General features: G+C 44.7%; 1 protein-coding gene across 24 annotated transcripts in view; it reads left to right on the top strand.

The window, feature by feature from the left end:
* Nucleotides 1–26,283, top strand: part of TANC2 (tetratricopeptide repeat, ankyrin repeat and coiled-coil containing 2) — a 283,000-nt gene that overhangs the window by 221,067 nt on the left and 35,650 nt on the right. For all 24 annotated transcript variants that reach the window (XM_040536497.1, XM_040536498.1, XM_040536515.1 and 21 more), the window contains 4 exons: nt 5,468–5,699; nt 8,739–8,905; nt 10,944–11,551; nt 25,745–25,853. In XM_040536497.1, coding sequence (XP_040392431.1) covers nt 5,468–5,699; nt 8,739–8,905; nt 10,944–11,551; nt 25,745–25,853 — 1,116 coding nt within the window. The remainder of the gene's footprint in view (nt 1–5,467; nt 5,700–8,738; nt 8,906–10,943; nt 11,552–25,744; nt 25,854–26,283) is intronic.

Below are 26,283 nucleotides of genomic sequence, written 5' to 3'. Positions count from 1 at the left end.
AGCAGCACTTAAACAAATGAGCCTGAAACCAGTTTGGCAGCACTAATGGATTATAACCTACATAGAGCAGCTGGTTTGGGAGCTGTGCTTCCATGGCATTAGCTCACTCAGCTGATGCTGAGCACTGCTGCTGACTTCAGAGGCTCTTCCCCCATCCTTCAAGCCATAAGCCAAAGCGTCATTGCCATTGCTGCGGGCGTATAAAAAGAACAGGAGTCCTCCTACCTTATGCAGAGGTGGAAAGCTTCGTTACTTCAGAGCCCTGATGCCCTGCGACACTAATGAGTTTCAGAGGGCATTTCCTGGCAAACTCAGCTGTGTAAAAGTAACGAATGTTCCTGATAAACTGGGTCTCCACATCTGTGCATGGTCATGTGCAATGAATAAAACCCAGCAGTGCTGATTTCCATTCGCGTTACTACAACCAGCGCTGTGCCTGGCAGATGGCCTTCTGGCAGGTAAAAGCATGGCACTGAATTTACGTGAAGCTATTTTGTATGGCTCAAATAGAGATAAAGGTTACTAGGTGCAGAAATAGGGTTAAAATGCAATGCTGAAGCGCTTCGGTAAGAGCAGGGAAGCACTGGGCAGGCAGAGCAGTGCCATGGGGTAAGCGAGGTTCTTCCCTTGAGGCTGGTGGGGCTGAACAGGAGAACGGAGGCAGGACGGTCTCCTTGTCCGACACGTGCAGAAGGAAGCTGAGACATGTCACACCAGAGGCGTGATGTCAGAGGAACGCTTCTTACATGGAGGATATTATTTTTCACAAATAGTGCCAGAGAGCTGCTTAAAATTGGCCTGTCCTATTAAGTAAAAATAACTCCTTTCCCTTGAGCCATCTGCAGCCCCTTTCTCCTTTGATGTGCACGCTGTCCTGCCGGTCTTGCTCCTGTTCCTGGCTGTTATCTCCTGCCCCCCCAGGCCTGTCACATATTTCCCACCTCTGCCCCCTGCCCCTCGCAAGCTCTGTCTCTTTTCTCCTTCTGCACTTTCCAGGTGATGCACCACAATCTCTTTTGTGCCTCATTTCCCCCACTCTGTGCCCTTTCTGCCCTCTTCCTCCTGCTGCTTTCACGTGACTCTCCCCGTCCTGTTCCCCGGGTGTCCTCTGCTGTGCTGGGGAGAACCGCTTTGCTTTTAGCACACACGTGTCGCCCTTTTTCTTCCAGCAGCTGCTTTCGTAGATCTGATCTATATGAGGAAATCTCCCTTTTTTTCCTGATTGCATGGAATTCTTCCTTCCTTTCTCAGCCGAAGCCAAATCCCTTTCGAATCAGGCAGATAAAGGCCTGTGCAGTACCACCCAGCCGCACCGGGTCCGGCATCCCAGAAAGGGTGGATGGGGCTGTGACACAGGATGGAGGGGCACAAGGAGGCAACGTGAACAGTGCTGGTTATGTGAGGCTGGATAAAGAGAGAGGTGGGAAGTGGTTGTGGTGGAAAGGAGAGAGCAGGATGGCCAGTGGCGGAAAGGTTGGGAGAAGAGGCTCCGGGAGTCCTGCTGCATTTACCACCTAGAGTATATGAACGATTTCTTTCATAATTCTGCTTCAGCACTTAGGGAGATGAGCCACTGTCATTTATAGGGAGGATTCAGTGCTCCCTGACCCCACTTCAGGAGGTGACAGGGCCATGCGTGCACCGAGCGCTGGCTGCAGGCCGTGAGAGGCAGTGCTCTGCCGTCTGTGTCTGGTATTGCTCAAGCCTTGTAACACATAATTAATATTTAAAAAAAAATAAGTTGTCACGGAGCTCATGATAACTGTGTTTCTTTGGTATGCAGCCAGCCAGCTAGACTCTCCAAATTATTTTAGGAACGTAGGCCTTACAGACCGAGTCCTTGCTTTATTTTTCCTAAGAGGTGCACGAGATAAGCCGTTGTTTTGGCGCTAAGTGGGGCAGAAGCAGATTTGTGTTCAAAAGAGAAGAATCTCTGCCCTCAGAACCCACGTTTGGCATGGAGTCGCTTGCAACCGATTTCTCCTTGCCAACTTCCAAGAGTTTTTTTTACACATTTGCACATCGGGAAGGAGCACGAGGAGCACTGGCTGTGCAGCACTGCCAGCGCAGCTGGCACGCTAGGGCTGCCTGCTTGCCTGACCCCATGCTCCAGCATGTGGGATCAGTTGAGGCAAAACATGCATGATACAAGTGTGAATTATTTTTGAAACCCTCTTGCAAGCAGGAGAGGAAATGATACAAGTTTGTAACTTTTGGCATTTGATATTTAATAGAAACAGCAAAAAAGCCTTGGGTTCGCAATGTGGAGTCATTCAGCTTGCTGAAATTGCATTCTCAGCCCTTACAGGAATGGCATAAACATGTACGTGGAACGGTTGGTTCTCTTTATTTAGGTATTACTTTTCTCATCCCTTGTAGTAATCCACGTCTTTTGCATTAGGATTGCTTATAGGCATTGTGTACTCCATGTTTGAGAAGATGATTTAAATTTAATAGAACTCCGGAGCAAGGAACTTCTCAGCTTCCAGCTTTGTAAACATCATTTAACAAGCGTGAGAGCTGAAATAAAGGTTTAAAAGTATGGGAAGGCCAATCTAGTGTTTATGATGTTTTGTGCTATGTGATGACAAAGTTCAAATTGAAAATATGATTAGAAAAATTAAGCTTTAAATTGTATCAGACAAAAATAACGCTTACTGGTGACAACAGCCAGGCATGCCAATATCTTTGGAAGAGCAGGCTGTCCCCTGATGATTTCCTTCATTGTAACACTTCCTAGATAAAATTAAATGTTTCACTCAAGAATTTAGTTTATGATGAGAGCTCGTTGGAACTTTCTCAACAATAGAGCAAAATTTTTTAAAGCAAAGAAATTCAGCTTATGGAAAATGAAGCTTTTACTGAGAGCACACCTTGTTCAATGCAATGTTTGTTTCCAGCCTGAACAAGTTCTTATTTTTCATTTCTTGGATGTACTTCTTGGCTTGTCCAGGTGAGCGAGAGGAGGAGGGACTAATAACACCCCTGAATTATGGCTAGTCTGAGGAGTGTTATTTCAGATGTAGAGCAAGACCTGGACATGATCTCCCACCTCTTAGCAGAGTATCTCAAGCAGTGAGATGGTGCTAAAGGCATTCACCTGCTATGGGGAGAAAGAGCAGGGTTTGAACCTGGTTGGGAATGAGCCCCTTCCACAGCAGCCCCCTGGTTGTCCTGAAGTCTCCTCCTTTCATTTTTCATGTGAAAACTGGCTTCGTTCCCAAAGGCGGAGCAAAGAAACGATTTGAAACCTTTGAAAGTTTTATAGGATGAGAAAACCGTTTCCCACCCAACTCTGGTTATATAAGCAAAGAGCCTGGTTTCTAACACCAGATTCAGCTTACAGCGCTAGCTTTTGGCAGCCTCTTTTTGATTTGAAAATTGAGAAAATGTCATGGAGAATAAATAACATCAAGATGAAATTCTGGCGCAGTTGCATTTGTGAGAACATTGTAGTGCCTATCCTTTAGTTGCCTTTCCAAAATCTTCCTTGCTTACTGGTTTGTCTTCAGATCCATGTATTAAGCACTACATCTATCATACTGTTCAGGCTTTGCCAATATGTGAATAAATCCAGCCCAAGTATCAAAAATGTATGTGAAGGGGCTTCTGTGAGCTGAGTTGTAACTGCACGTATGTTCCAGAAGAAGGAAGTGTGTCCCCATAAGTAGCGGTGACCGTTCTCTGCAGGGGTACTGGCTGCATCCCCTTTTCCGTGACTTGGCTCTTTAGGTTCCTGGAAGAAGATAGTAAGCCTCTCCTAAAGAGGAGGCCTTATTTTTGTGCCTCTATACATAGTGTGTTGGAAGTAAGAGCTCTGCATATATAGCAATTTGGTTTCTGTTACTGGGAACGTGATACATCAAAGGAGGGCTGCTCAGGACCTTCATGCTGTGGAGTCCCCAAGTTCTAATCCCCAGATAAATGATATTGCTGAAAAGAAATCACTGCCTTTATTATGACTTTACCCGGTGCTGTTCTCTAAGGGGATACATTATATTTTAACTGGCTGGTAGCAAAAATTATGTTATGAATTTGGAGATATCCATTAAAGCTTAAGCACATGTTTTAGGACTTGATGCTCCAAATAGCAGCCTAGCTTTATCATCACTGTATGCATCACACCTCGTTTTGACTGCAAAAGGAAATTATTGCATTATATCTCATCGGTAATTTCATAGATTTCTATTTAAAATGAAAAGCCAGTGCTGAGCCAGCAACATTTGAGGACCCCCCCCAGCCTTATGTTTTGCTTTCTCAGTGCCATCTTCTGCAGCCACGTGGTCCAGAGACTGACGGATCCAGACAGCAGCCAGCAGCCCTGGCCACACTGCAGAGCTCACACAGCATCCAGAGATACCCAGCAGTATCAGATACAGATAGGCCATGCAAATCATGTCCTTGGTTAAAAAGCCCACCCTCCCCGAGTTCAGAAGTGTGTTTTATTTTGCAGTATTAGTGCTCTGTGCTGCAGCAATGGACAGCATGGGCTTCTTTTCCAGGGCAGTGGTGGCAAACTGCCCTCGCCTGCTTCACTCTGATATTTTTGGATACTGTCAGTGGCATTTGAAAAGTCAGTGAATGGGAGCAGCACTGGAGAAAAGCTTTTTTTTTTTGACCTGGCCAATGCTGGCACCAAATGTCCAGGCTGGCACCGAGGATGCTGCTCCCGGCGAAGGACGGGGTGAGCTGCTCGGTGGGGTGGGACTGGAGCAGTCTGCTGAGGGCTCTGCAAGCCAAGAGAGGTCTGGGGGCCTTTTCTTATTTTGTAAAAGAAACCAAGAGAATTGTCAGATCAGACTGCGAAGATAGCACTGGTTTTCTGCAGATTTGAGAAGGCGGGCAGAATTCGGTGGGTGCTGGCAGACTTGGGAAAAGCAGGTGACCTCGGAAAAGAGGAAGGTTTCATTTTTATTTTTTTTTCTTGACTTGGTTTTCTGAATGAAGAGCTCTATCACAGCGGATGAGTAATGTATAGTAAGCCTGGCATTCCCTGTTGTTCATGGGAATCTGTCACTTGCAGATGCTACCTTGCTGCAAGGTACTCTCTTCCAGCTAGTGCCGCATGTCTGCATCTACAGAGCTTGACGTTTGCAAGCAGCAACTAAAAAGTAAGTTTAAGAAAACAATCACAAGTTATTATTGATGCCAAGTCCTTCCACGGAGCTCGGAGCACAATGCTATCGCTCGGTGCCATGCTTCTGAGATGTCAGCTACTGTCACTGTCCGTCTCCATGAGCAGCTACAGCATAATTTCATTTATTCCCCAAGTGGCAGGTCCAGTCACTTTTCAGGATCAGTGCCTGTTTTCACCAGCCGATTCATCTGGATCCTTGTCATGGGTGGTTAACACTTGGTGTTCTCAAAGACTTCTCCTGCCAGAACACATCAGAGCCGCCGGACGCAAAACGCTGCTTTTAGCTCGTGTCTGATGAAGGTGTGCTCTTGTTCCTTTCTTCTCTGTCAGGTCGTCGCCTATCACTACTGCCAAGCGGACAATGCCTACACCTGCCTGGTGCCTGAGTTCGTGCACAACGTGGCCGCGCTGCTCTGCCGCTCGCCGCAGTTTGTCGCCTACAGGGAGCAGCTCCTGCGAGAGCCCCACCTGCAGAGCATGCTCAGCCTGAGGTCCTGTGTCCAAGACCCCATGGCCTCCTTTCGGAGGGGAGTCCTGGAGCCCTTGGAGAATCTGCACAAAGGTATTGTGGATACACCCCATACACCTTTCCCTTAGCTCCCTTGCACCTTTTTTTTTTTTTTAATATTGTGCTTAGATGCATCTGAGCATTTAAACAAAGCAATAAATTAATCCATGTTGCAGTCCAAGAGCTGCAGGCAAGAGGTGAGACCTAGAAAAGCTGAGATTATGCCATCAAGCTTGTTTGGACACAAAGGGTTAATCCCTCTTCTGGTGTGCAATTTGGGGCCACAAATGAAATGTTAATGCAAAAGTGCATTTGACTTTGCTTTCTCAGTTTCTTCCCCATCCCAAATGTGGCCTCGCAGCTCTGAAGGTGAAAACAAGCAAAAATTTCCATGCACAGCCCTGCTTATGGCAATGTGTTTTGATTTACTTATTTAGGGGGTGAGTGTTTTTCCCTTCCCCTGTCATTATTTAGTGGGCTCTTGAGAATTTGAAGCTTTCAGCAAAAGAGCTGATACCATAAAAGTCTATAGACACCCTGTCTAAAGCTTCTAGGGCAACTGGTAACAGGCCATATCCTGATTACTGATTTCAGAGCTTTTTCCAATGGAGCATTGATTTTGTCTCCTTTTCTTTCAAGATGCAACTAATTCGTCGTGACAATCGCTACCTTTAAGATCTCCGCTTGTTGCCATGAAAACTGGCAAAGCGTTGCAGAGTTCAGGGCTGTGTTGTCCTGCGAAATTGCCTTTGTCAAAATGGCACGCTCTAAGTTGTCGGCCGCAAAAATAGTTCAGATAATTTTCTGTTATGACCCTGCATATATCCCAGTGTTCGAACCGACGTGAAATGGGTGCAGCCTCTACCAGATTCAAAGCCCTGCTGTTCAGATGAGCTCTTCAGAACAAAGCGTCCAAGCCCTGAGCTTCTGAGTCCAACTCGCGTGGTTCTACCAGGCACAAGAACATCCTGAGCCAGCACAGCTCAACAGCAGTTGATTTTCCTGGCATGGAGAAATGTCACTGTAGGAGTAGTGTGGCTACCCTTTCCAACCAACACTCCTGGCAGAAAAAGGATACGTTTAGGAACCACTGCTCTAAAGGAAAATAATCTGTGGTTATTGCAGTAACTCCTTGGGAGGCGTTCCAGCTCTTGATTTTAAAGGGTTTCAGAGGATGCTTATTTTTCCTGCCAAGCAGGTTGGCCCTCAGCTGGTCCCAAGTTCTTGGGGGGTGGAAAAATTTTCTATAAAAGTTTTGTTTCCTTTTGGGCTCGGCATTTGACGCAGCTCTGATGGAGCCAGTGATCAGGGCTCTCATCTTTCAACGTTGCTGATGGAGAGTGCTGGCAAGCTGATTTGTACCAAGTGTTTTGTGACAAAATGAACAGTGTCTGGAAATTGGTTTTAAAATACATAACATTTAAGACTCTGTAAATATATCAGCAGGTCTTTTACAAGGTGCTGTTGAAGCTTTAATGCTACTGGGGCAAAGTTATTGCATAACCATTAATGGTGAATGTCACTGAGAAACTCAGATTCATGTTTCTCAAATACATTTTTTTGAATCGCCAGGAGTCTAAATGATACATAGGAGAACAAAGTTCTGATTCTTCCCCTCTCCCTGCCTTCTTCCCTCTCCCTCAGGCTTTATGAGAAACATGAGATATGAGCATAAAACTCGTGCTCCATATTCACTCCAGGATTTCAGAGAGTCATAAAGTGTAGTTTCAAGTATATCCAATAAGCTTACTGAAAAGTTAACTGAAAAAGGATCTCTAGTGAATTTCATGCAAAATGTGTGTTCTTCGTATGGATATTAACAGCACATTCAGAAATAAATGCAACTTGGTAGCGTAAGGCAAGGACAAGATGGGATTTTGGTGTTCAGCGCTACCAAAAGCAAGGTGTTTACGCGTTTCTGTCCTCCCTGGAATACCACAGACGGCTCGCGGTGTCGATGAACATTTTGTGCTGGATTTTTATAGAAAATTTCCTGATGCACTTTACAGTCAAAGAGAAAAGCTGATCAGCTGTCAGGAATACTGAGCTTTTTTGTTAGCCGGGTTTATCCCTGGTACTTTACAAAGGAGAGCCAACATTATACCAATTAGAACCTGTAGTACGTCAGTAGCTTATGCCGACAGTAGCCTTGGATGTCCTATTTCCCACCCATTACTGCGTTTATTAGACAAGATTACCTTTGAGAAGATATCACTTGAGCTTAAGATCCCAGTCCACAAGAATATATATCATTAGTTCCAAAGCTCTACTCAGCTCTCAGCATCTGACCTAGAAACACTGACTTCATTGTATGCATCACTTTGGTTACTGCATTCACCCGCAGCAAAAAAAAAAAAGTTTAAAAAGGTCGTGACTTGCTTTTTGTGGGATCTGGTTATTCCCCCCAGCTTGTTTATAAAAGTGGTTTTGACTGCAGAGTTCTGATCAAACTCCTTTACAGTGCTGGAAACAGCCAGTGTAACCTTCAAAATGTACAGCCAGCCCCACACCTGCAGAGTGATGGCTTACTCTCCTCAAATAATTGTTTTGCCTGTGAATCGGGTTTGCTTTCATTTCAAAACACTTGTGCAGACCTTACTTGATCAATAAGATCAAGTGCAAAAATAAATAAAATAAATAAATAAAGTGCAGACATCAGAATCGGAATGGTGTGGAGGTGTTGGGGAAGTGAATTTCTTGGTGAGCCTTCAAAAATTAAGAGAGGCTGACATCATTTCTGAGCTTAATACCAAAATTACAAGAACTTCTGATAATGTGCTTATTAAAACTTAACAGAAGGATCTCGATTCACATCGAATAACATTGGACTTTGTGGGAGGATATCTGTTTTACTTGTAGAATATTACATTTTGTATGTCAGAAATAAAATATGTATTTTAGAAGAATGGAAATTGTTTATGTATGAACCTACCTAGGAATTAGTGTATCATAAGAGAGGTGCTGCTGCTGCATTTTTATTTCTTCTTTAGCAGTATCTGATGACACTTTAAAACACTGCAGTGACTTTACAGTATATTGTAGTCACATGTTTAGCCTTTTAAATTAATGCCTTTTTTCTTTCTCTTATCTCAGAGAGGAAGATCCCCGATGAAGATTTCATCATATTAATTGATGGCTTAAATGAGGCAGAATTTCACAAGCCAGATTATGGAGACACCATAGTATCATTTCTCAGCAAAATGATTGGAAAATTCCCTTCCTGGCTGAAGCTGGTGGTGACAGTCAGGACAAGTCTACAGGTACACTGAGTCCAATAATTCTGATAAACTGTTGCATTGTCATGATGGGTGTTGATAAACAATGTCTTAGTGTATATAAGGATTTGTTTAAGACCCTGTATTTTAGGTTATCGCTTTGGCTTTTTTATACTTGGATTTGCATTCCTGTCCCCAGACTCAAGGGAGTTGCAAGGGTCTAATTTGGCATCACTTGTTTATGCCCATAGATGTTCATCGTGTTCAGATGAAATGAATCATTCAAGTTCATTTCATGTGAACTAAATTCACATGAAAAGGGGCTACTTAATCACCAAGCATATTAGGAGACTGCTTGAAAACATCCCCCCCTCCTCCTTGTGGAAGGGCCAAGGAGTGCGCATCTTCATACCACTTTGTGCGACTGCATCGGAAGGAGTCAATGTTGGTACAAAACATTATTCAGCTCAATTAAGAATATCTTGAGTAGGCGCTGAAGCTCTAGGCTGAATGTTGTTTGGGTTATCCATAAGTATTTTCATTTTAGTTTGCAGCTGAGCAGGTTTTCTTTTTTTTTTTTTTTTTTTTTTTTACCTTCATCCTAGCCTTAGCTACTCGTCACCACTCCCTTTGCACAGGATTAAGCCGCCCTTGTTTTGTTGGCTCATCTGAATGGAGCAAGCTGAGAGGCAAACAAAATGACCCAGTTAGGACAGATCTGCTATTTCAACTGTTTCAAAGCAGAGCCGGTTGATTTGCAGCATCAGTTGTGGGAACACTCACACTGAGCTTTTGAGCCAGGAGCCCGGAGGAGACAGACGTCAGAGGGATGAGATGCGCTTGGGATGAGAGCTGCTCATCAGCTGGCCCAGCTGCTCCAGGGAGAAGGACGTGTCTGCAGCTCTACCTTACGCAGAACAGCACCCATTTTTCCATGATTAGCCACTTTTCATTAGCACGGGGCTGTGCAGTTCATTTGTACCGAGGTCCATTAGGCAGTTTTACCGAGATCCGCTAATATTTATCGAGCTCCGCAGGTTGATTTACTGTGGTCTGCCTGGCAGGGAGCTGAGCGCTGGTTCCAGCTCCATCCAGGCAGCCAGCTGCTGCTCGCTGCCTTCGGAGCCGGGAGCTGCAGCTGCTCCCCGAGACACCGGGAGAGCAGGGGCTATCTGCTCTTCTGTGGCGTGCTTCTGGGTCACTCGGTAGTGGAGTAAATTAAACATCATTTCAAAGAAGTCTTTTTATAACGGTAGATAAATCGCATCTCGATGGCTTGAGTTCCTCATTTAATTAGGGCTCTTGCAGCCCTACAGTCTTCATGGCGAGCTTTAGTTTTGCACCATGGTCACCCTTTTTATTATTTTGGAGAGTTGGATGCTGCTCCTGAAACTGCCTTATCCAGCTCCATTGCGTCATTTCTCTCCCCACTTCACAGCGACAGAGCCCATGACATGAGAACTCCTTTGGAGAGGCCTTTAGTGATTTTGGGGCTATCAAAAACCCAAAGCATTGGTGAGCTTAGCAGATGAGAGATTCCCTGGCCATGGTATCTTGCAGCAGATAGACATATTTATTTTGCACTGGAAAGTACTCACTGTTATCTGCCCTCGCATTTTGGTGTTTTTCCCTGTTGATAGCAGCAGAGTAGGACAGGAGGAGGTGCTTTGCTCGGCTTCAGAGAAATTTCTTTTGGTCTCAGATCTGTCATCTGGTTGTCCACAGGTCGTTCCCTCTATCGGGCTTCTGAAATGACAGCAGGAGAGATGCCATGTCAGTACTTGGATGGGGCAGGGCAGGAGTAACAAGGGCACTGCTCTGGGGGAATTTTCCACTCCTTTCCAGGGATGCGGTGTTAGGAACCATGTCCTTCATTTTGATTTCAGTCATGTCTCACACAGAAACTACTTGATTATAGATGAGATCGTGAGGTCCTGAAGGCACAAACTGCCATTTTGTGTGCTTGCCCTGATGGAGAAGGTCTTAAAGGAGTCTCAAAGGTGTTACTGTAATATGAATTAAGTTTACTTAATGAATAATAAACATTCCTAGCATGAATATACTTCTTTTTCTTTCTTTGTAGGAAATAATTAAGCTGTTGCCCTTCCATAGAATATTTTTGGACAGACTGGAGGAGAATGAAGCCATAGACCAGGACCTGCAGGCGTACATCCTTCATCGGATACACAGCAGCTCGGAGATCCAGAACAACATCTCGCTGAATGGCAAAATGGACAACACTACGTTTGGCAAGCTCAGTTCTCACCTCAAGACTTTGAGCCAAGGGTCCTACCTGTACCTAAAACTCACTTTTGATCTCATAGAGAAAGGATACCTAGTACTAAAAAGCTCCAGCTACAAAGTAGTGCCAGTGTCTCTGTCAGAAGTTTACCTGTTGCAGTGCAATATGAAGTTCCCAACGCAGTCTTCCTTTGATCGGGTTATGCCTCTCTTGAATGTGGCAGTGGCATCTCTGCACCCATTAACAGATGAACATATTTTTCAGGCCATTAATGCAGGTAACATTGAGGGCACTTTGGAGTGGGATGACTTTCAGCAGAGGATGGAGAACCTTTCTATGTTTCTTATCAAACGTAGAGATATGACGCGAATGTTTGTTCATCCCTCTTTTCGAGAATGGCTTATTTGGAGAGAAGAAGGTGAAAAGACCAAGTTTCTCTGTGATCCTAGGTAAGCAGATACTCTGAGGAATCAGAGCTTACAAATGTGTTCGTCTCAAAAGCGTTTCGTGCTGTTATCTGAATCATTTCATTTTACAAGGTTGCACATGGAATGAGATTCATCTCACCTGACTTTGATGTGTCTGCACTGTACATAACTACAGCTGTACTGGTCTCCTTACAACTTTGTATTGTTTGTGGAAAGAAAGAAGCACTCCCTGGGCACAAAACTGACCCGGCAAATGTAATAGTCTTCTTTAGAATGAGATGAGCTGTTCTTCAGAAGGTCCCAGTTGACTAGCTCAGATACAGGCATCTGAGTCATGCTAGGGGAGGCTGCATTTTGGCAGATTAATCCTGCCAGCTCAGTCTGGAGAGGGGACTCATCCTCCGTTTCCTCAAAGGTAGCGAAACCATGTGAAGCGGAGGATAAGGAGATGAAAGATGAACAGTGTGGATACGTCTTTTGCAGTTGGCTTCTTTCTGAAGTCTTGTTCCTCGTAGTCCTGCTGTAAATGTCTTTTTGAAAGCAAAATAAGGAACAGAATCAGGCTCTTCACAATTTTGGACTGCAAATGCATACGCAATCTCTGTAGTGATAGCAGCTGAGTTCCTGGCTTAGCTCACAGAGAACAGAATTTAATCATGGTTAGATTTATATTCTCTAAACCCAGTGATCACTATTAACAATGTTATCTTTGTTTCTGCTGAAGAGTGGAAACAGACACTGACTGTAATTCTAGTAGTTTATCCCTGTAAGCTCTGCTCCGTTTTGCTTGCCCATCTCTTAAAATATGATTATAAAAATCAGGGAAACACTCAGATGCTCGGCTGTATCAGGGCATCTCCTAGATCCTGCGTCCAGCCTGAAGAAATACGACAGTATCTGCTGGAACCAAATAATTGATTAAAGCAGACATACCTGCTAGCGCTCTCGGAGTAATTTACCACTTTAAATTATGTTGCAAACAGGCTACAGTAGAAAAATATCATATAGCTCCTCCCAGTGGGAATCTTGGCTGGTTTAGTGGGTTCTGCGTGATAGTCCTATCAAGTGAACCCTCTGTAAAGTATCTTACAGTAGCAGGTGTGTTTATATCAATCAGTGTTGGTTATTTAATATCCTTCTGTGGAGTCATTAAGTACTCGTCACTGGGTGATACTTTTCCACCCTGTTTGCAATGCGGACACGTCGATTATGCCGATGGAGCTGAGAGCAGCCCCTCTTTCTGGCCACTTGCTCCCAGCCCTGCTGGTGTTGTCTGGCCCCTGTGGTTTTGGCCGGACATCTGCAACGGAGATTGTCAGCAGCTGGGCGAGGACAGTTGGATAATCTGGGTGCTTTGATTCCCCAGGCCCAGAACTATTCCTCTTGATGCTCACCGAGGTGGTTACGGGCTTCCTACAAGCTCTCAGAATACCAACCTCAGAATGAAACTCAAAAGTGCTCCATTTTAGGTGATTTTGCACTGAAGTCATGCTTGCCACTGCAGGTGGTTTTTGCGTGAAGTCACAGATCAGCCCTTGTTCACTCGACGAGATGAACCATAGGATGGATCTCTGCTTGGGATTCAAGGACATCATGACCACGTTGCGCTGCCCTCAGAGCTGTAGTTTGAGCAGGGCTTGGTCTGTAGCCCTCTTGCCAAGCTGAGAGCGGGCACAGCACTGTCCTGGCGAGGAAACCGTGTGAGCTCCGCGCTCACCTGCCTGCGGAGCTGGAGCCGGGTCCTTTGCTCTTCCACTTCTTTGCGCCAAACAATTTGTCACACGCTTAGGGAGGCTCTTGGGCATCACTCGAGTCCCATATGTGCCATTTCACCTGGAATATTAATGCTGGCTTTAACCGTATGGGGAAATCTCGTGCTGTTTGCAAGAACAAAACCCCTGCAGGATTTCCGACGCTAACCAGACTCAGCTCCTTGCCAGGGGCAAGCAAAGAAGTTGCAATGCTTGTAATGGGCTCCCAGTGCCTCAAGTGCAAGTCTATACATATTGAAGGGCTAATAAATATCTCTAATGTATAATGCACACTAATTGCATTACACTCCGATGGTAGATAATGAAACAGGATACATTTTGGTGATTAATAGAGAGGACCCCCTGAGATTCTGCTGTTGTGCTCCTCAAAATCCTCCTGTCCAGCTCTCAGGGAAGTGCTGATATTGAAATGTTGAGCTCAGAGCACTGTAAACCCTTAGCAACGATTAAGATAAGTAATGATTTTTCATTTTATTCCTCTAAAAGAAGCACAGCTTGCCACTGACTGAGCTAATAGGAGTAACCTACGAAAATTTGCCTACTGTTGGTTTGTTTGCAGCAACTTTGATTTCCTTTCTGCTCGCTCGGGAATTGGGAAGACGTTATAACCGTATGGACCGCTCATCGTCTGCTGGGGCAGAAATGCGCTGTTAATGCAAAGCTCGTTGACCTCCCCATGTCGATACAGCCAAGAGTCAGGTTGCCAAGGCTGATTTTTCATAGGAGAAGAGCTTTGGAGTGAAATGTGGTTTTGTGAAGCTGCTCTTAATTGACTTACCCTGACAGGGCGTCCAGGTGTAAGGATGTTACGAAAGAAATTGGGATAATGGGCCTTGTGTCTGCAGCACTGCAGCTGGGGTAATCTTCATCATTTCATTAATGAGAGCGAGTTCCTGTGTTCTGGGGAGTATGGAGAAGAGGGGAGAGGAAGAACACAATGTCCAGAAATTACCACGTTTTTCTAGGCTTTTATGATAAGCAGCAAATCTCCATCCTCCGGATTTTCCTGTGAGCCTGGTGAGTTGCTAACCCTCTTCCTTGGATGCTCACCATGAGTTTTCTGTCTCAAGCAAGGGCTGCCTGGCATTGAGGGGAACACAATCACCATATCCTGTCTTGCAAGAGACCCCCCAGCATCCATTTAATAACAGAGCACCAACAAAGCATTTGTCAGAGTCGAACCAGCATCGGAGTAATGACTTCCCCTGCCTGTCAGCATAACGCAATTAACTCAGTGCCTTAGTTGACAAATAACATCAAACATCTTAGGGGAAAGACCCAATCCTTTGTGACTAGTGCATGGAGAAAGTGGTGATTATTGAGTGTTCGCTCTTACACTTGTATTTCTTAACGTAAATTCTTCTCTGATGCCGTGCTGTGTTTTGCCTAGACTTAATCAGAAACTTCCATGCAATTATCTTGCATGCTTTTACAATGCTAATAAAACGTTTTATCCCTGTGCTGCTGCTGAAGGAACTGCGAGGGAGACAGACGTGATTTGCCCTGGTGAGGCAGTAAAAGAGCTGCAGCCAGATACAGACCCCCAAAGTGAAATTACTCTGTCCAGATTTAAGTATCAACATCTGCGTGGCTTGTCTAGACTTGCTTTATAGTCAGAGGAGGGAAATAAGGATGATTCATTTCATCATAAGCTAAAAGGCTAAAATAGGTCAGATGAAGAGTGCCTTCCAAGTGTCTCCTCCTGTCGATTAGTAAAGGAGCTTGGGGTGATGGGCTTACCGGGAGATGTCTCCGGTACTGACAAGTAAAACTGGGTGGGAGGAGATGAGTCCTGTCCGGTCTGCTCTTCTAACCGGTACGCAGGTTTTTAGGGTAGATCTGCAGATGTCCTTTTCTTGTTCAGGAAGCTAAGGAAGGAAAAAGCTGCTCTTTATGCTGTTGCCAGCATATGGCTCTCGTAACAGGGGCTTTTGCTTCTCAGGGTGGCACACGCACAAGCTGGTGGTGTGTTCCCTGTCATCGCTTACCAAAGTGGCTCTTTGTAGCACAGCTCAGGGACCTTCCAGCAGCAGTGGCACCTCAGCAAAACGAAGCACCGAGATCTCCACCTGCAGCATGGAGTCACCTCACCTAGCCTCCAGTGCTTGCAGTGCACGTATCTGGACCGGGGCGAGCGGGGAGGGCAGCAGGCACTGGTGTGGCGATGGGGGAGGACAGCTCCTCCTAGGGGGAATATCCTGCTGGGAATCCATCTGGGAATATCCCAGATGTGGTGGTAGTCTGAAATCCTGAATATCCATGGTCAGGCTTCCAGAAAAGCTGAATGCTCAGGTCTGAAGAGAGCCCCTGCAGGCACTGGGAATCATTCAAACCCACTTGCTGATCCCTGGGTCGGGAGCCAGCAGTGACACCACTGGGCTGGTTTAGGGGTAAAGCTCAAGCTCAGAAATCACAGAATCCTAGAATCATTACGGTTGGAAAAGCCCTCCAAAATCATCTGGTCCAACCATCACCCTACTTCCCGTGTCACCCATGTCCCCAAGCACCACATCCAACCTTTCCTTGAACACCCCCAGGGACGGTGACTCCACCGCCTGCCAGGGCAACCCGTCCCAACGCCTGACTGCTCTTTCTGAGAAGAAATGTCTCCTCATTTCCAACCTAAACCTCCAAATGCTAAACCTAAACCTAAACAAATGCTGTATGAGGAATCAGTATTCTGCAGCAAATGTTTCAGTGCACCAACAATTGATCAGGGGCACTTCCTCCTGCTCATTAACTGAATCAGAAGATGCCTGACAATTTGGGATATTGCTTAAAAAAAAGGCAGAAGTCCTGGTGTCTCTGGAGCTGAGGGTGAGGGCAGCTCCTCATCTACCCCCTCGTGTTCCACATCACGAACTGAATCTGTTCCTGTCCCTGCAGCCCTAAATAAAGGCACCTTGTGTGGCTCGGGGTGCAGCAGCAATCCAAGCAGGAGCGCGCAGCTCCATCGCAGCACGCCGAGTTGCCATGGTTTCCTGCAGAGCTGTCCTGGAATACAATACAGTGTAGGTATTTTGCATTTTCCTTTCTCTCTTGGGAGGCAAGCTGCAAGTGGAGACTTTTCCTACACAAAGTTAATATTTTTACATATTACCCAGTGGACTGATAGATTGTGAATTAGAAACAAATAAGTGTTTTTTGCACTTAATCTCATTGACAAATCAAATTAAGCTTAATCTGATCGACAAATAACAATCCCCAGTCAAAAGGGAATAAATTTAGAAAGTTTGGAGGAAAAGAAGTCAGTGAAAATCATAAAAATTCAGTGATAAAGCATACACTTAAATGGGAGGGGGGCTTTGTATTACACATCAGCTTCTTAAAACTCGTCCACAGTTAGCTCCTGAGTATCTCAACGACTTTGTCATTATAGTGCATGGTTAGTTAACTTTTTGTTTTCCTCTTTTATATTCTGAGATTCTGGAAAGCTCTTAAAATATGCTCAGATTTATTGTTAGCTTGAAAGAAAGCATTCACCAAAAGCCAGGCTGTGTCTGAAGTGTTCTCTCTGCACTCACGTGGGATGGATTTCACTCCGTGAAGCAAAGGTGCTATTTGATCTCAAGGTGAAGCAAAATAATGGGTTTTATTTATTTGAATCTCTTACATACTTATGCAGAAAAATAAAAATAATGCAGTGCCCACTAGCATCTTGTGGGGAGGGAGATGGAATAAGCAGGTTTTTGTGAGTGTTCAGCAGCAGCCTCAGCTCTGGAGGTACAGCAGGGAGCTGAACGCTGCTTCTTCCATTATTATTTTGCATTACTTTGCTGCTTAAATTACCTTTCTGAAAGTGTTTTTTTTGGAGTGCCCCCAGGCGCGGGTCCGTGGCGAGCACCTGGAGGTTCAGCAGAACCCCGAGGGACGTGTTGTGATTTGTTCGTTGCGCTGTGCCCAGCTGCGTGCTGCGTGCCACATGTCACCGAAATACACGAGGTCAATTCGTTCCCTAGCCAGCCTGCTGTCCGGGCATCTGCACTTGTGCAAAGCCTGCGCTGAGTTAGTGTAATTAATTACCAAATCGCCGTGGGATTTGGTGTTTTATCATCATTCCTAGAGCTCTAATTTTGGCAGAACTGTGGAGCGGGGAGGAAACGGTGGTTTACCTGTGGTTTGGAGTAGGGATTCCTCTATACCCATAGCATAAGAATGACAGTCAAACATTTCTTGCTGGTTTAATTTCCTCATCAAGAGGAATGCAGCTGAGTTCCATATTTTTGGATCACAAAGATGAATCCATCATGATGTCCTCCACGTCATTGAATGGGCAAACACAAGCTGCTCACCAGGCAGTGGAGATCCGATGGACTGCTGACACTGAGTATACAACTTCCAGGCTTCCAGAGTAAAGTCTTCTGATCCCTGACTTGTAAATGGTGTATTTTGAAATGTAAAAAGAATGGCAATAGCTCAACCAAATGAATGTAGGAGACTTCTATATGTGAGTATCCACGTTGCCAACGTTTCTAGGTGTTAACTCTAAGCTCCTGCAGAAATACAGAGCTAAAAATGAATGATTAAAGCCATCAGTAGCAAGTCAGGCAGCTGTAATGGGGACTTCTCTGAATGTCAGAAGCAAGGATTTGTGTAATATGGAATTGAGGACAGGGTACAGAGGAGGATCTGGTGGTGGATGTAGAGGAGAGGGAGGCTTGAGCTCATTCACCCTGTGGCTCTACGTCTAACGAAGCACCCACGTGCCTGAGCTGCAGGTTTTGCCTTGGAAACTTGGACAGGGCTGCAGCTGTGGTGTCGATTGGAAGAGAAGAAATGGGAGACAGATTACAAATCATGACTGATGAGATGAGATGAAGAGCAGATGTGATTGCTACCACCATAAAGGACATCAGCAGAGCAGCTTGCTTTAACTGGCTCATTAGACATGCAACCTAAGCATTCAGATGTGAGGCTTTTTTGAATATATTTTGTCTTGAGTTACTGTCCTCATAAAATCTTTTTTTTTTTTTTTGGACTGCAAACTTCTGTATGCTGTACCATTTTTACATCTAAATGGAAGAAAACATCCACTGAGTAATCCATTCTGTGGCACTGAGCCACCAAAAAGGGAGAAGTGGAATTAATTGGAGGCAAAATGAGTGCTTACTGAAGAAAGAAATGTTGCTTAATTTGTTCTTGTTATTTCATTCCTCAAATCTTAAGACTCACTCTCTGAGCAGAAACATCTTCCAGTGGTTTACTAGAGAGGAACCCCGACTTCATTCCACCTTCCTTCTTACAAGTTCATTTACTCCCAGTTAAATGGAAGTAGAACACTTCCAAGTCACATTCCCAATTCTTTTATCATCCTGCTTATTTGAAATTACATCGGGTGAAATGAGAACAGGAGGTGCATCACCATTCATCTTTTGAGTTCTTGTCTGCATGTTGACTGTATAGTCACCAGAGAGCTTACTGAGAGATGGTTTTTATTCATTTTACCCATCTAGCATGTTTATTAAATATGCCAGCAGTCTTTTAACACTGCTCTTGGACATCACTTATTTACTCTGAATACGAAATAATCTGTTCCTGGCAACCAGCAGATTTTCTGAAAGGCCTTATGAACTGAACTGAGACGAGGGAATTTCATCTTTACTCTCTGGATCTTGCTTTTTTAATCTCATTAAGTCAGGCTCTGTAAGGGTTCAGAAATGCTTTTTTCTCTCCTTTATTGTTCTGTATTTTTAAATTATTGCAAATATGTTTTGTTACCTTAAACCTGAAGGGTGCCATCACAGTTATCTGTTTTTCCTCTGCTGCTTCTCTGGGCACTTCCTGGCACCCAACTGCCATTATTTCATGCAATTTAGTGGAGAGCTGCTCCAGGACAAAGTCCTGTTACAGGTTCAGCTGTATTATCCCAGATAGATTGCAGATGAACTCTTTCTCTGTGATAGCCAAGTATGTAACACAATCTGAGGCTTGTACTCCCCATACTTGATAAAATATGGGAGCGGCACAGTTAGTACCTATGGAATTTATAACAGACAGTCTAGAGAACGAAAAATGACAGCAGGATTGCTAGCAGATCTTCAGCATAATTTTGCTTTCAGCTGAGCTGCATCAGTGAGATCATTGCTATTAGACCTGTCAAAGTTACCTGAATAAACCAGTGACTTCCTACCTGAATGATGACGTTAATACCATGTTGGGGGGCACAGAGCTTCCCACTTCCTTCGAAGTTCGAAATCATTAAGCACAAGATGCTCTAAGACATCTCTCAGTGCTGAAGATGCTGTTAACTACTGTTTGGCTCAGTCTCACACATGCTCAATCAGCCTGCCTTCCCTGCAGGGTATTAAGGACGTGGTGCAAGACAGTACTGGCTGCATGTGGAAGCTCTGCTCCTTGATCACGTCCCACTGATGTGCACGATATTGTAGCAGTGCGGGTGGTATTGGTTTTACTGGTGTTCTGTCGCACCGCAGCAATGAAGAAACATGCAGTGAGCCTATTGATTTGAAGTCCGCCATCACCAAGACGCTATTACTTAAATCAGTTTCTTTAGGGATAGGCCAGGTGCAGTTAAGTGATTCCATTTCTGCTGCTTCCAGTGGTCACGGAGTGGTTTGTGCAATTCTTTAGCTCTCCTTTACACCAATCACAGTTTTGCTGCTTTTGCTGCTTAGACTACAAATAAGGTGGTAGGGAAGGTTACATATAAAGGGATGAAGCACTAAGAGTTGGGATGATGTCTGGATGCAGATTTTTGTGCAGAGCTCTGTCTCTGGTAAACCAGAACTCATCAGTCAAGCACTTGTAGCTGGCAGCATTGGTTGAAGTATTAAATTATGGTCGGAGATGTCTTTGAGAGACCTGCTGCAGTGAGACCAGGGGTGTTGGATGTGGTGTGTGTCTGATGGGTTGAGCCTTATCATCTGTGCTACGAAAAAGCAAGCTTAGATAATCACAGATAACCTCTTTTAGCTGGGAAATGGCATGTTTAGCACCTGGAACAGTGGGTTCCTAGTTTATGATTGAGGCCATTAGGTGTACCTGCTGTATAAGAATGGCCAGTGGTGATTATGGTATGAGCAAGCCATTGTGAATAAGAAAATTGTTGGGTGAAGAAAACAACCTGAAACCATGGTGGCGAAGGTTTCTTACCCTGCTAATCGGAATTATCTCTGCAGTTTCATAGAGCAGCAGGAACTGGTAGTGCCCTGCTGCTGTGTTCTCCGTTACTTGTAGGCAGGGTGATCCTTTCTGATCAGGTGTCCCATACTTTGTCTCTTTGCAATGAAACATGACCTAAGGGATGGGATTTTTTTTTTTTCTTGGCTGTGAACTCTGCTGTCCCAATTAGCTTAGCAAGTTAAAGCAGTGTTTAATTCTGTAGGAAATAATACTGTGTATTTAAGAACATTCCCTGTTTTGAATTGTTTCTTGTATAACGTTAATTCCTTTAAAGTTAATTCACAATTATAACATCAGAGGGAAACTATGCTACACAAATCAATAAATCGCTGTTGGTGATTAAGTGATCCTTCAGCAGGAGCTGACTGTGAGCTGAGCTTGGCCTTTCCTGCAGTCTGCTGCGCTGGACAGACGTCCTTTGGAAAGCAAAGGAGGCTCCGGTCTTCGTCAGAGCAGACATTATTCTCTGCACTGAAGTTATAAAATTGCCCTCTGCAGAGCTGAATAAAATATGAATACACGTCTGCTGGAAGACCAGATTCACTGGGCACTGTGTCAGATGTCTAGATTTTGGAATGGTTTCATGGGATTAGCTGGAAGAAGGGAGATGGGGATGCAATGTAAATCAGGGAATTTGGACGTTGGTAGGTTCAGAAGTAAAAGGGACTGATTCTCACTTTGTTTTTTGCCTGCCTGTCTTCTGTTTCATTGGTTCAATGCCTTAAGAATCGATTAACTTTATACCCTTTTAAATCTCCTTTGCTTTGTCTGAAGGATAGAAGAGTATAGATGAGGCACAAATGCAGGAGCTTTTAGTATTTTCTTCTGTGTTTCCCCATGCTGCACCACAGCTCTTCGGTCACGCTAGGATTTTGTTAGTGCTGCATCGTCCCTTTCCATCTGTGGCACAAGGGATGGAGACGGAATGAGGAATGTGCTTGAGGTACCAGCTCCCTGCATCGTCTTGTTCTGCTCCCACAGCTCCGCATGCTGCAGCTTTGGGTGAATAAGGGAGCAGCCTATAACACGTATCCCATAGGTAGCATTCACTTATAGCTGCTGTACGTCTGCACTGGTTCATGCTATGCAAGGATCAAGCCTCTCATCTTTATATATACGTACGTGTGCACATCCCTGGGAACAGCCCTCACCGTTATGGGAGCCTGCGTTTTGGAGCTGGCTTGCACTGCCACACGCAATCTGCGAGTGCAGACAAAGGCTTCCACAGCTGAGCTGGCAGCACTATTAATTTCTCACAAAAAGAAATCTTGCATTAAAAATAGAAAATCTCTGATGATAAACTCTGCAGTGGCGAAATTCAAAGCAAATCATTTCACTGAGCTCCTTGATGTAGAAATCATTACTGCCATCCTCTGCTGTAGTAGAAAAAAAGCAAAAAAGCCCATGCTGTTCGAGTCTGTTTTAGCATGCAATTAACGTTGACAGAACAAGTGACTGCAAGTATTTATCAACAAGCCCAAAGCCAAGGTCTGGGAAACATTGCAGAGGTAATGTATTACTCATGAATACTGTACTTTATTCCGGAATAGTTCATACATGCCTTATTCATAACAGCCAAAGTCATGCGTATAATTAAATTTAGGTAAATACCCTACCAGCTGCAGCTGAAAAGCAATTTAGCAGCTAAGCATGGACCTTGGGCTCACGTGTCAGACAGGAGCTGCACTTCATCTCTCACTGCAAAGAGAAGGCACGTCAGAAGTTTCTTGGATCTTCAGTCCACGCTCGATATTAATGCAGTTACAGCTCTGTTCTGAGCCTTCCCAGACATTTTTGAAGAGTTTTCGATCAGCCGTGTTCAACAAGCAAACAAGTGGCTTTATTTCCTCCTCTGCGATGGGAAAAACAGAGGTAGAGAGAGGGTAGCTACAGCATCCCTTTGTGAGCTCGCTATCAGATCCTGGAACAGAAAGCTGCTATTAATGATTTCCAGCCCAATGCATGACTCTCCCCAGCAAGGAAATGAGCTGATGTCTCTGAATGAACGTGCACCACCAACCTTTTAGTTGAGGTAAATGCGTTGGCTGTTGTCCAAAATATAAGCGTAGCAACGTGAGACTGAGGAGCTATTGAGATGTATTGAGACTATTAGAGTGATTATAGGTTTTCATAATCCGGCTGAATGGGGATGGGTAAAATCTAGCAATTGCTGCACTTCTTGACTTGCAGCTGTATCTCCATGGTTCTGTGATCACGCGAAACTCAAGCTGTGTTGTATAGTCATTTGTTTTTGTCTGCTCTGTTTCTTCTTTCCATGGGCCTTCCTAGAGGTTAATTGGTGTAATGAGCAAACGCATTTGACTTTCTCCTTTGAAAGGGTGTGAACTGGTGGGAATCTCCTTCTGCTCCAAAGGTGGGGAGCAAAGAGGGGAAGAGCAAAAGGAAGGAAATGCAGTAGGCCATAGATAACTCAGGGCGCTACAACCACTTCCAAATCCCTTCTGTTTTGCCATCTTTTTAAGTTTTGTCCCTTCTGTTAGTGCTATGTGGAAAGCTCTCCCAGCATGGCCGAATGTCAGTGGAGGCACTGCCCAGTGCACAGAGGCATCCTTTCATTTCAAGCAGCCCACCATGGCACCTGAGCACCTCAACCACCATCTGGAGGAACTTCTCCTTCCTTACCCTGTGGCAAGGGAGTGTGGTGGTTGTGGGCGCCCACCACAGGGTGCTCGGTATGGTGGGACGAGCTCGGGTTGGGACAGGGCGTGAAGAGGAATGTGACAGGCCCCGCCAGCCAGGAACTTCTCTTCAGGTTCTTTCTCAGCTCAAGACACCCAAAGCACAAAGGGTACCATCAACCAACCAAGCACTTAGACAACAGACTGTTTTTTGCATTCGCCTGAACATGAGCAAGCAGTGTGCCCAGGTGGCTAAGAAGGCCAACGGCATCCTGGCTTTTATCAGGAATAGTGTAGCCAGCAGGACCAGGGAGGTGATCGTCCCCCTGTACACAGCTCTGGTGAGGCCGCACCTCAAGTGCTGTGTTCAGTTTTGGGCCCCTCACTACAAGAAGGACATCGAGACCCTGAAACATGTCCAGAGAAGGGCCACGAAGCTGGTGAAGGGCCTGGAACACAAGTCCTGTGAGGAGCAGCTGAGGGAGCTGGGGTTGTTTAGTCTGGAGAAGAGGAGGCTCAGGGGAGATCTTATTGCTCTCTGCAACTACCTGAAAGGAAGTTGTGGGGAGCTGGGGGTTGGCCTCTTCTCATGGGTAACTAGTGATAGGACAAGAGGGAATGGCCTCAAGTTGTGCTAGGGGAGGTTTAGGTTAGAAATTAGGAGACATTTCTTCTCAGAAAGAGCAGTCAGGCATTGGAACAGGTTGCCCAAGGAGGTGGTGGAGTCACCATACCTGGGGGTGTTCAAAGAATGGTTGGACGTGATGCTTAGGGACATGGTTTAGTGGGTGACATTGGTGGTAGGGAGATGGTTGGACCAGGTGATCTTGGAGGTCTTTTCCAATGTTTATGATTCTATGAGGGCACCCTTATAAATTTCCTTGGCTTTTTGAGAGGACTAATGGAGTTGTTCGCCAGTGGAAGAGGTTATTTTAATATATGGGGAAGATCACCACATCACATTTTCCTAGCCAGACCTGGGGCCTCTAGGCCTGCCTTATGACAAAAGGCATTTTGTTCATCCTGCTCTTCTTTGGGCACACGTCCAACATCCTACAAGTACCACGTGGGCTGGCAAAGCGTCACTGGGCTCTGCTAAAATGAATCCGAGCATTATCAGTCTAGAAGGAGGTTCGTTGGCAGGGACTGGGAGAGACCTCGCCAAACACCTGGCTGTGGCACGCAAGTCTTCCACTTTCCTTCTGTACTTCAGCAAAAGAAGGAGCCTGGCTTTCCTTTGAGACAGGGCTAAGCATTCTCCCTGGATGGAGATCCCCACCCTTGTGAAAACATCCATCTTTTGTAATATTTACTTGCCTTTTTACCATGCTAAGTGCTTTTCTGCTTTACCAAATAGTGATGAGCTAATAACATTCCCTGTCCTTAAAAGCCCTTGTAAAGCCACAATTTATATGATGTTTGGTTTTGTTTGGCTTGGGGGGTTTTGATTGCTTTTATGCGTAGTCACATTTTTATTTTGTTCCAGAAATGAAATGGGTTAAAAAGGGCTCCCTTGAGAGTATCCAAAGGCTTACGGAAGAATCTGAACTTCCCTTTTTCTCTGCCCTTAATGTCAAGGCAAGCAGTTGCTTCGCTTGTAGCGTGCATACTTGGCTGCAGTGTAATTGTTTGTTTTTCTTTTTTTTGATCTGATACACTTGGGAGACTTTGAAAAAGCCTCGTTTGTTCCTAGTTCGTTGCAAGCAGCAACAATGTCTGCGTTAGTGATCTGCATCTCCAGTTTGCAGAGGCCGTCTCCTCTTGGTTTGCTTCCTTCAGAAAATCCAGTATATGGAAGGGTACACAAAGAGCATATTTGTAGGCAACACCAAGAAAACTGCCTGCAAGGACAAATACCAGCCATTCTCACCCCAGAACGATTGGCATTGCTTCACTTCTTTGCACCGCGTGTGTTCTGTGCACATACAGAGAATACGCTGCTCGAGTCAAGACACAGCCATCTTAAACTTCCACTGTTTGGAGCTGGAAGTTCAAAAATCTTTAAGTACCTTTAGAAATGTCAGCAAAGACCGCTGTTAGCAAAGGAAGTCAGTGTCTTTTACTGTGTTTCGCATTAAATGGGGCTCTGCATGTTGCTCAGCTACATTGTTTGGGTTGTCAACCTTGTAGGTCATTTGCCAGAAGCATCTTTGTTACTCGAAAAGCTGGAGAATATGTTTAGAAGTTTTACATGGAAATAAAGTTGCTTCAGTCTTCCCAGGAAATGTCAAAGGGTGGAGAATGTAGTTGTCATTTAAAGGCCATTTTTCAAAGTGTGGATATTTGGAATGTGTCATTTTCTAATGACTTCAGCATCGATGGCATGCTTTCAAAGTGGAGTTGCACTCTGCAAAATAACTACAAAAATAGCACCTCGGCTCTCATGAAATTGTACCTCTAGCATTTCTGAGGTTACATCTGTTTATAGAGAATGTATCATTTTATTTTTGTTATCTTCTAATGATCTTTTTTTGGTTATAAGTGGTCACCAATAATAAAAGATATGCAATTAGTTGGTGGTTTACAAATAAGAGCTAGTCCAGCTTAGTTTCCCCAAAGCTGGATTAGGTTGAAGGCTTAGCAGAAGCAAAAATTGTTTTCAAAAGTTCTTTTGTTGGTGTAACAGGCAAATACTAACGTGCTCCTCCTTCTCTTTTCAGGAGTGGCCACACATTACTTGCCTTCTGGTTTTCCCGTCAAGAAGGAAAACTAAATCGACAGCAAACTATTGAACTGGGACATCACATTCTCAAAGCACATATTTTTAAGGTAACAAAAATTAAAATGAAGACTCATGCCAGCCTCATCCCCGTCGTGTATAATCTGCCAACGCTGGCAACGTTCAGTCTCTTCTTGTTTTAGGGCTGCTGTGAGAAGTGTGATTGCTGCAGGCTGCTGAAACATGTAGAAGTTAGCTTTACAAAATTGGCAGTGGTATATAAGAAATTCTTGAAATTAAACCATCCTTCAGACAGTAAATTCAAGAGAGAGCCTCTTACCTAGAATCCCTCTCTTGCCATAAGAGGTTTCTTACCATCTAAGATGAGTTCCTGTAACAACATCTAGGAAAAATAAATCTTAAAGAATTCAAAGGCTTTGAAGAACTCAACCCAGAGTTTAGGCTGTAAAAGGAAAAAGCACTAAAATCTGATGGTTGATTCATTTTACTTCTCATACAGACGTTTAACACCTGGATAAT

Source organism: Cygnus olor, chromosome 25 (assembly GCF_009769625.2).
Source record: "Cygnus olor isolate bCygOlo1 chromosome 25, bCygOlo1.pri.v2, whole genome shotgun sequence".
Classification (NCBI taxonomy): domain Eukaryota; kingdom Metazoa; phylum Chordata; class Aves; order Anseriformes; family Anatidae; genus Cygnus; species Cygnus olor.
Note: the sequence above shows the minus strand (reverse complement) of the source record. Positions and strands in the feature narration are given on the sequence as shown.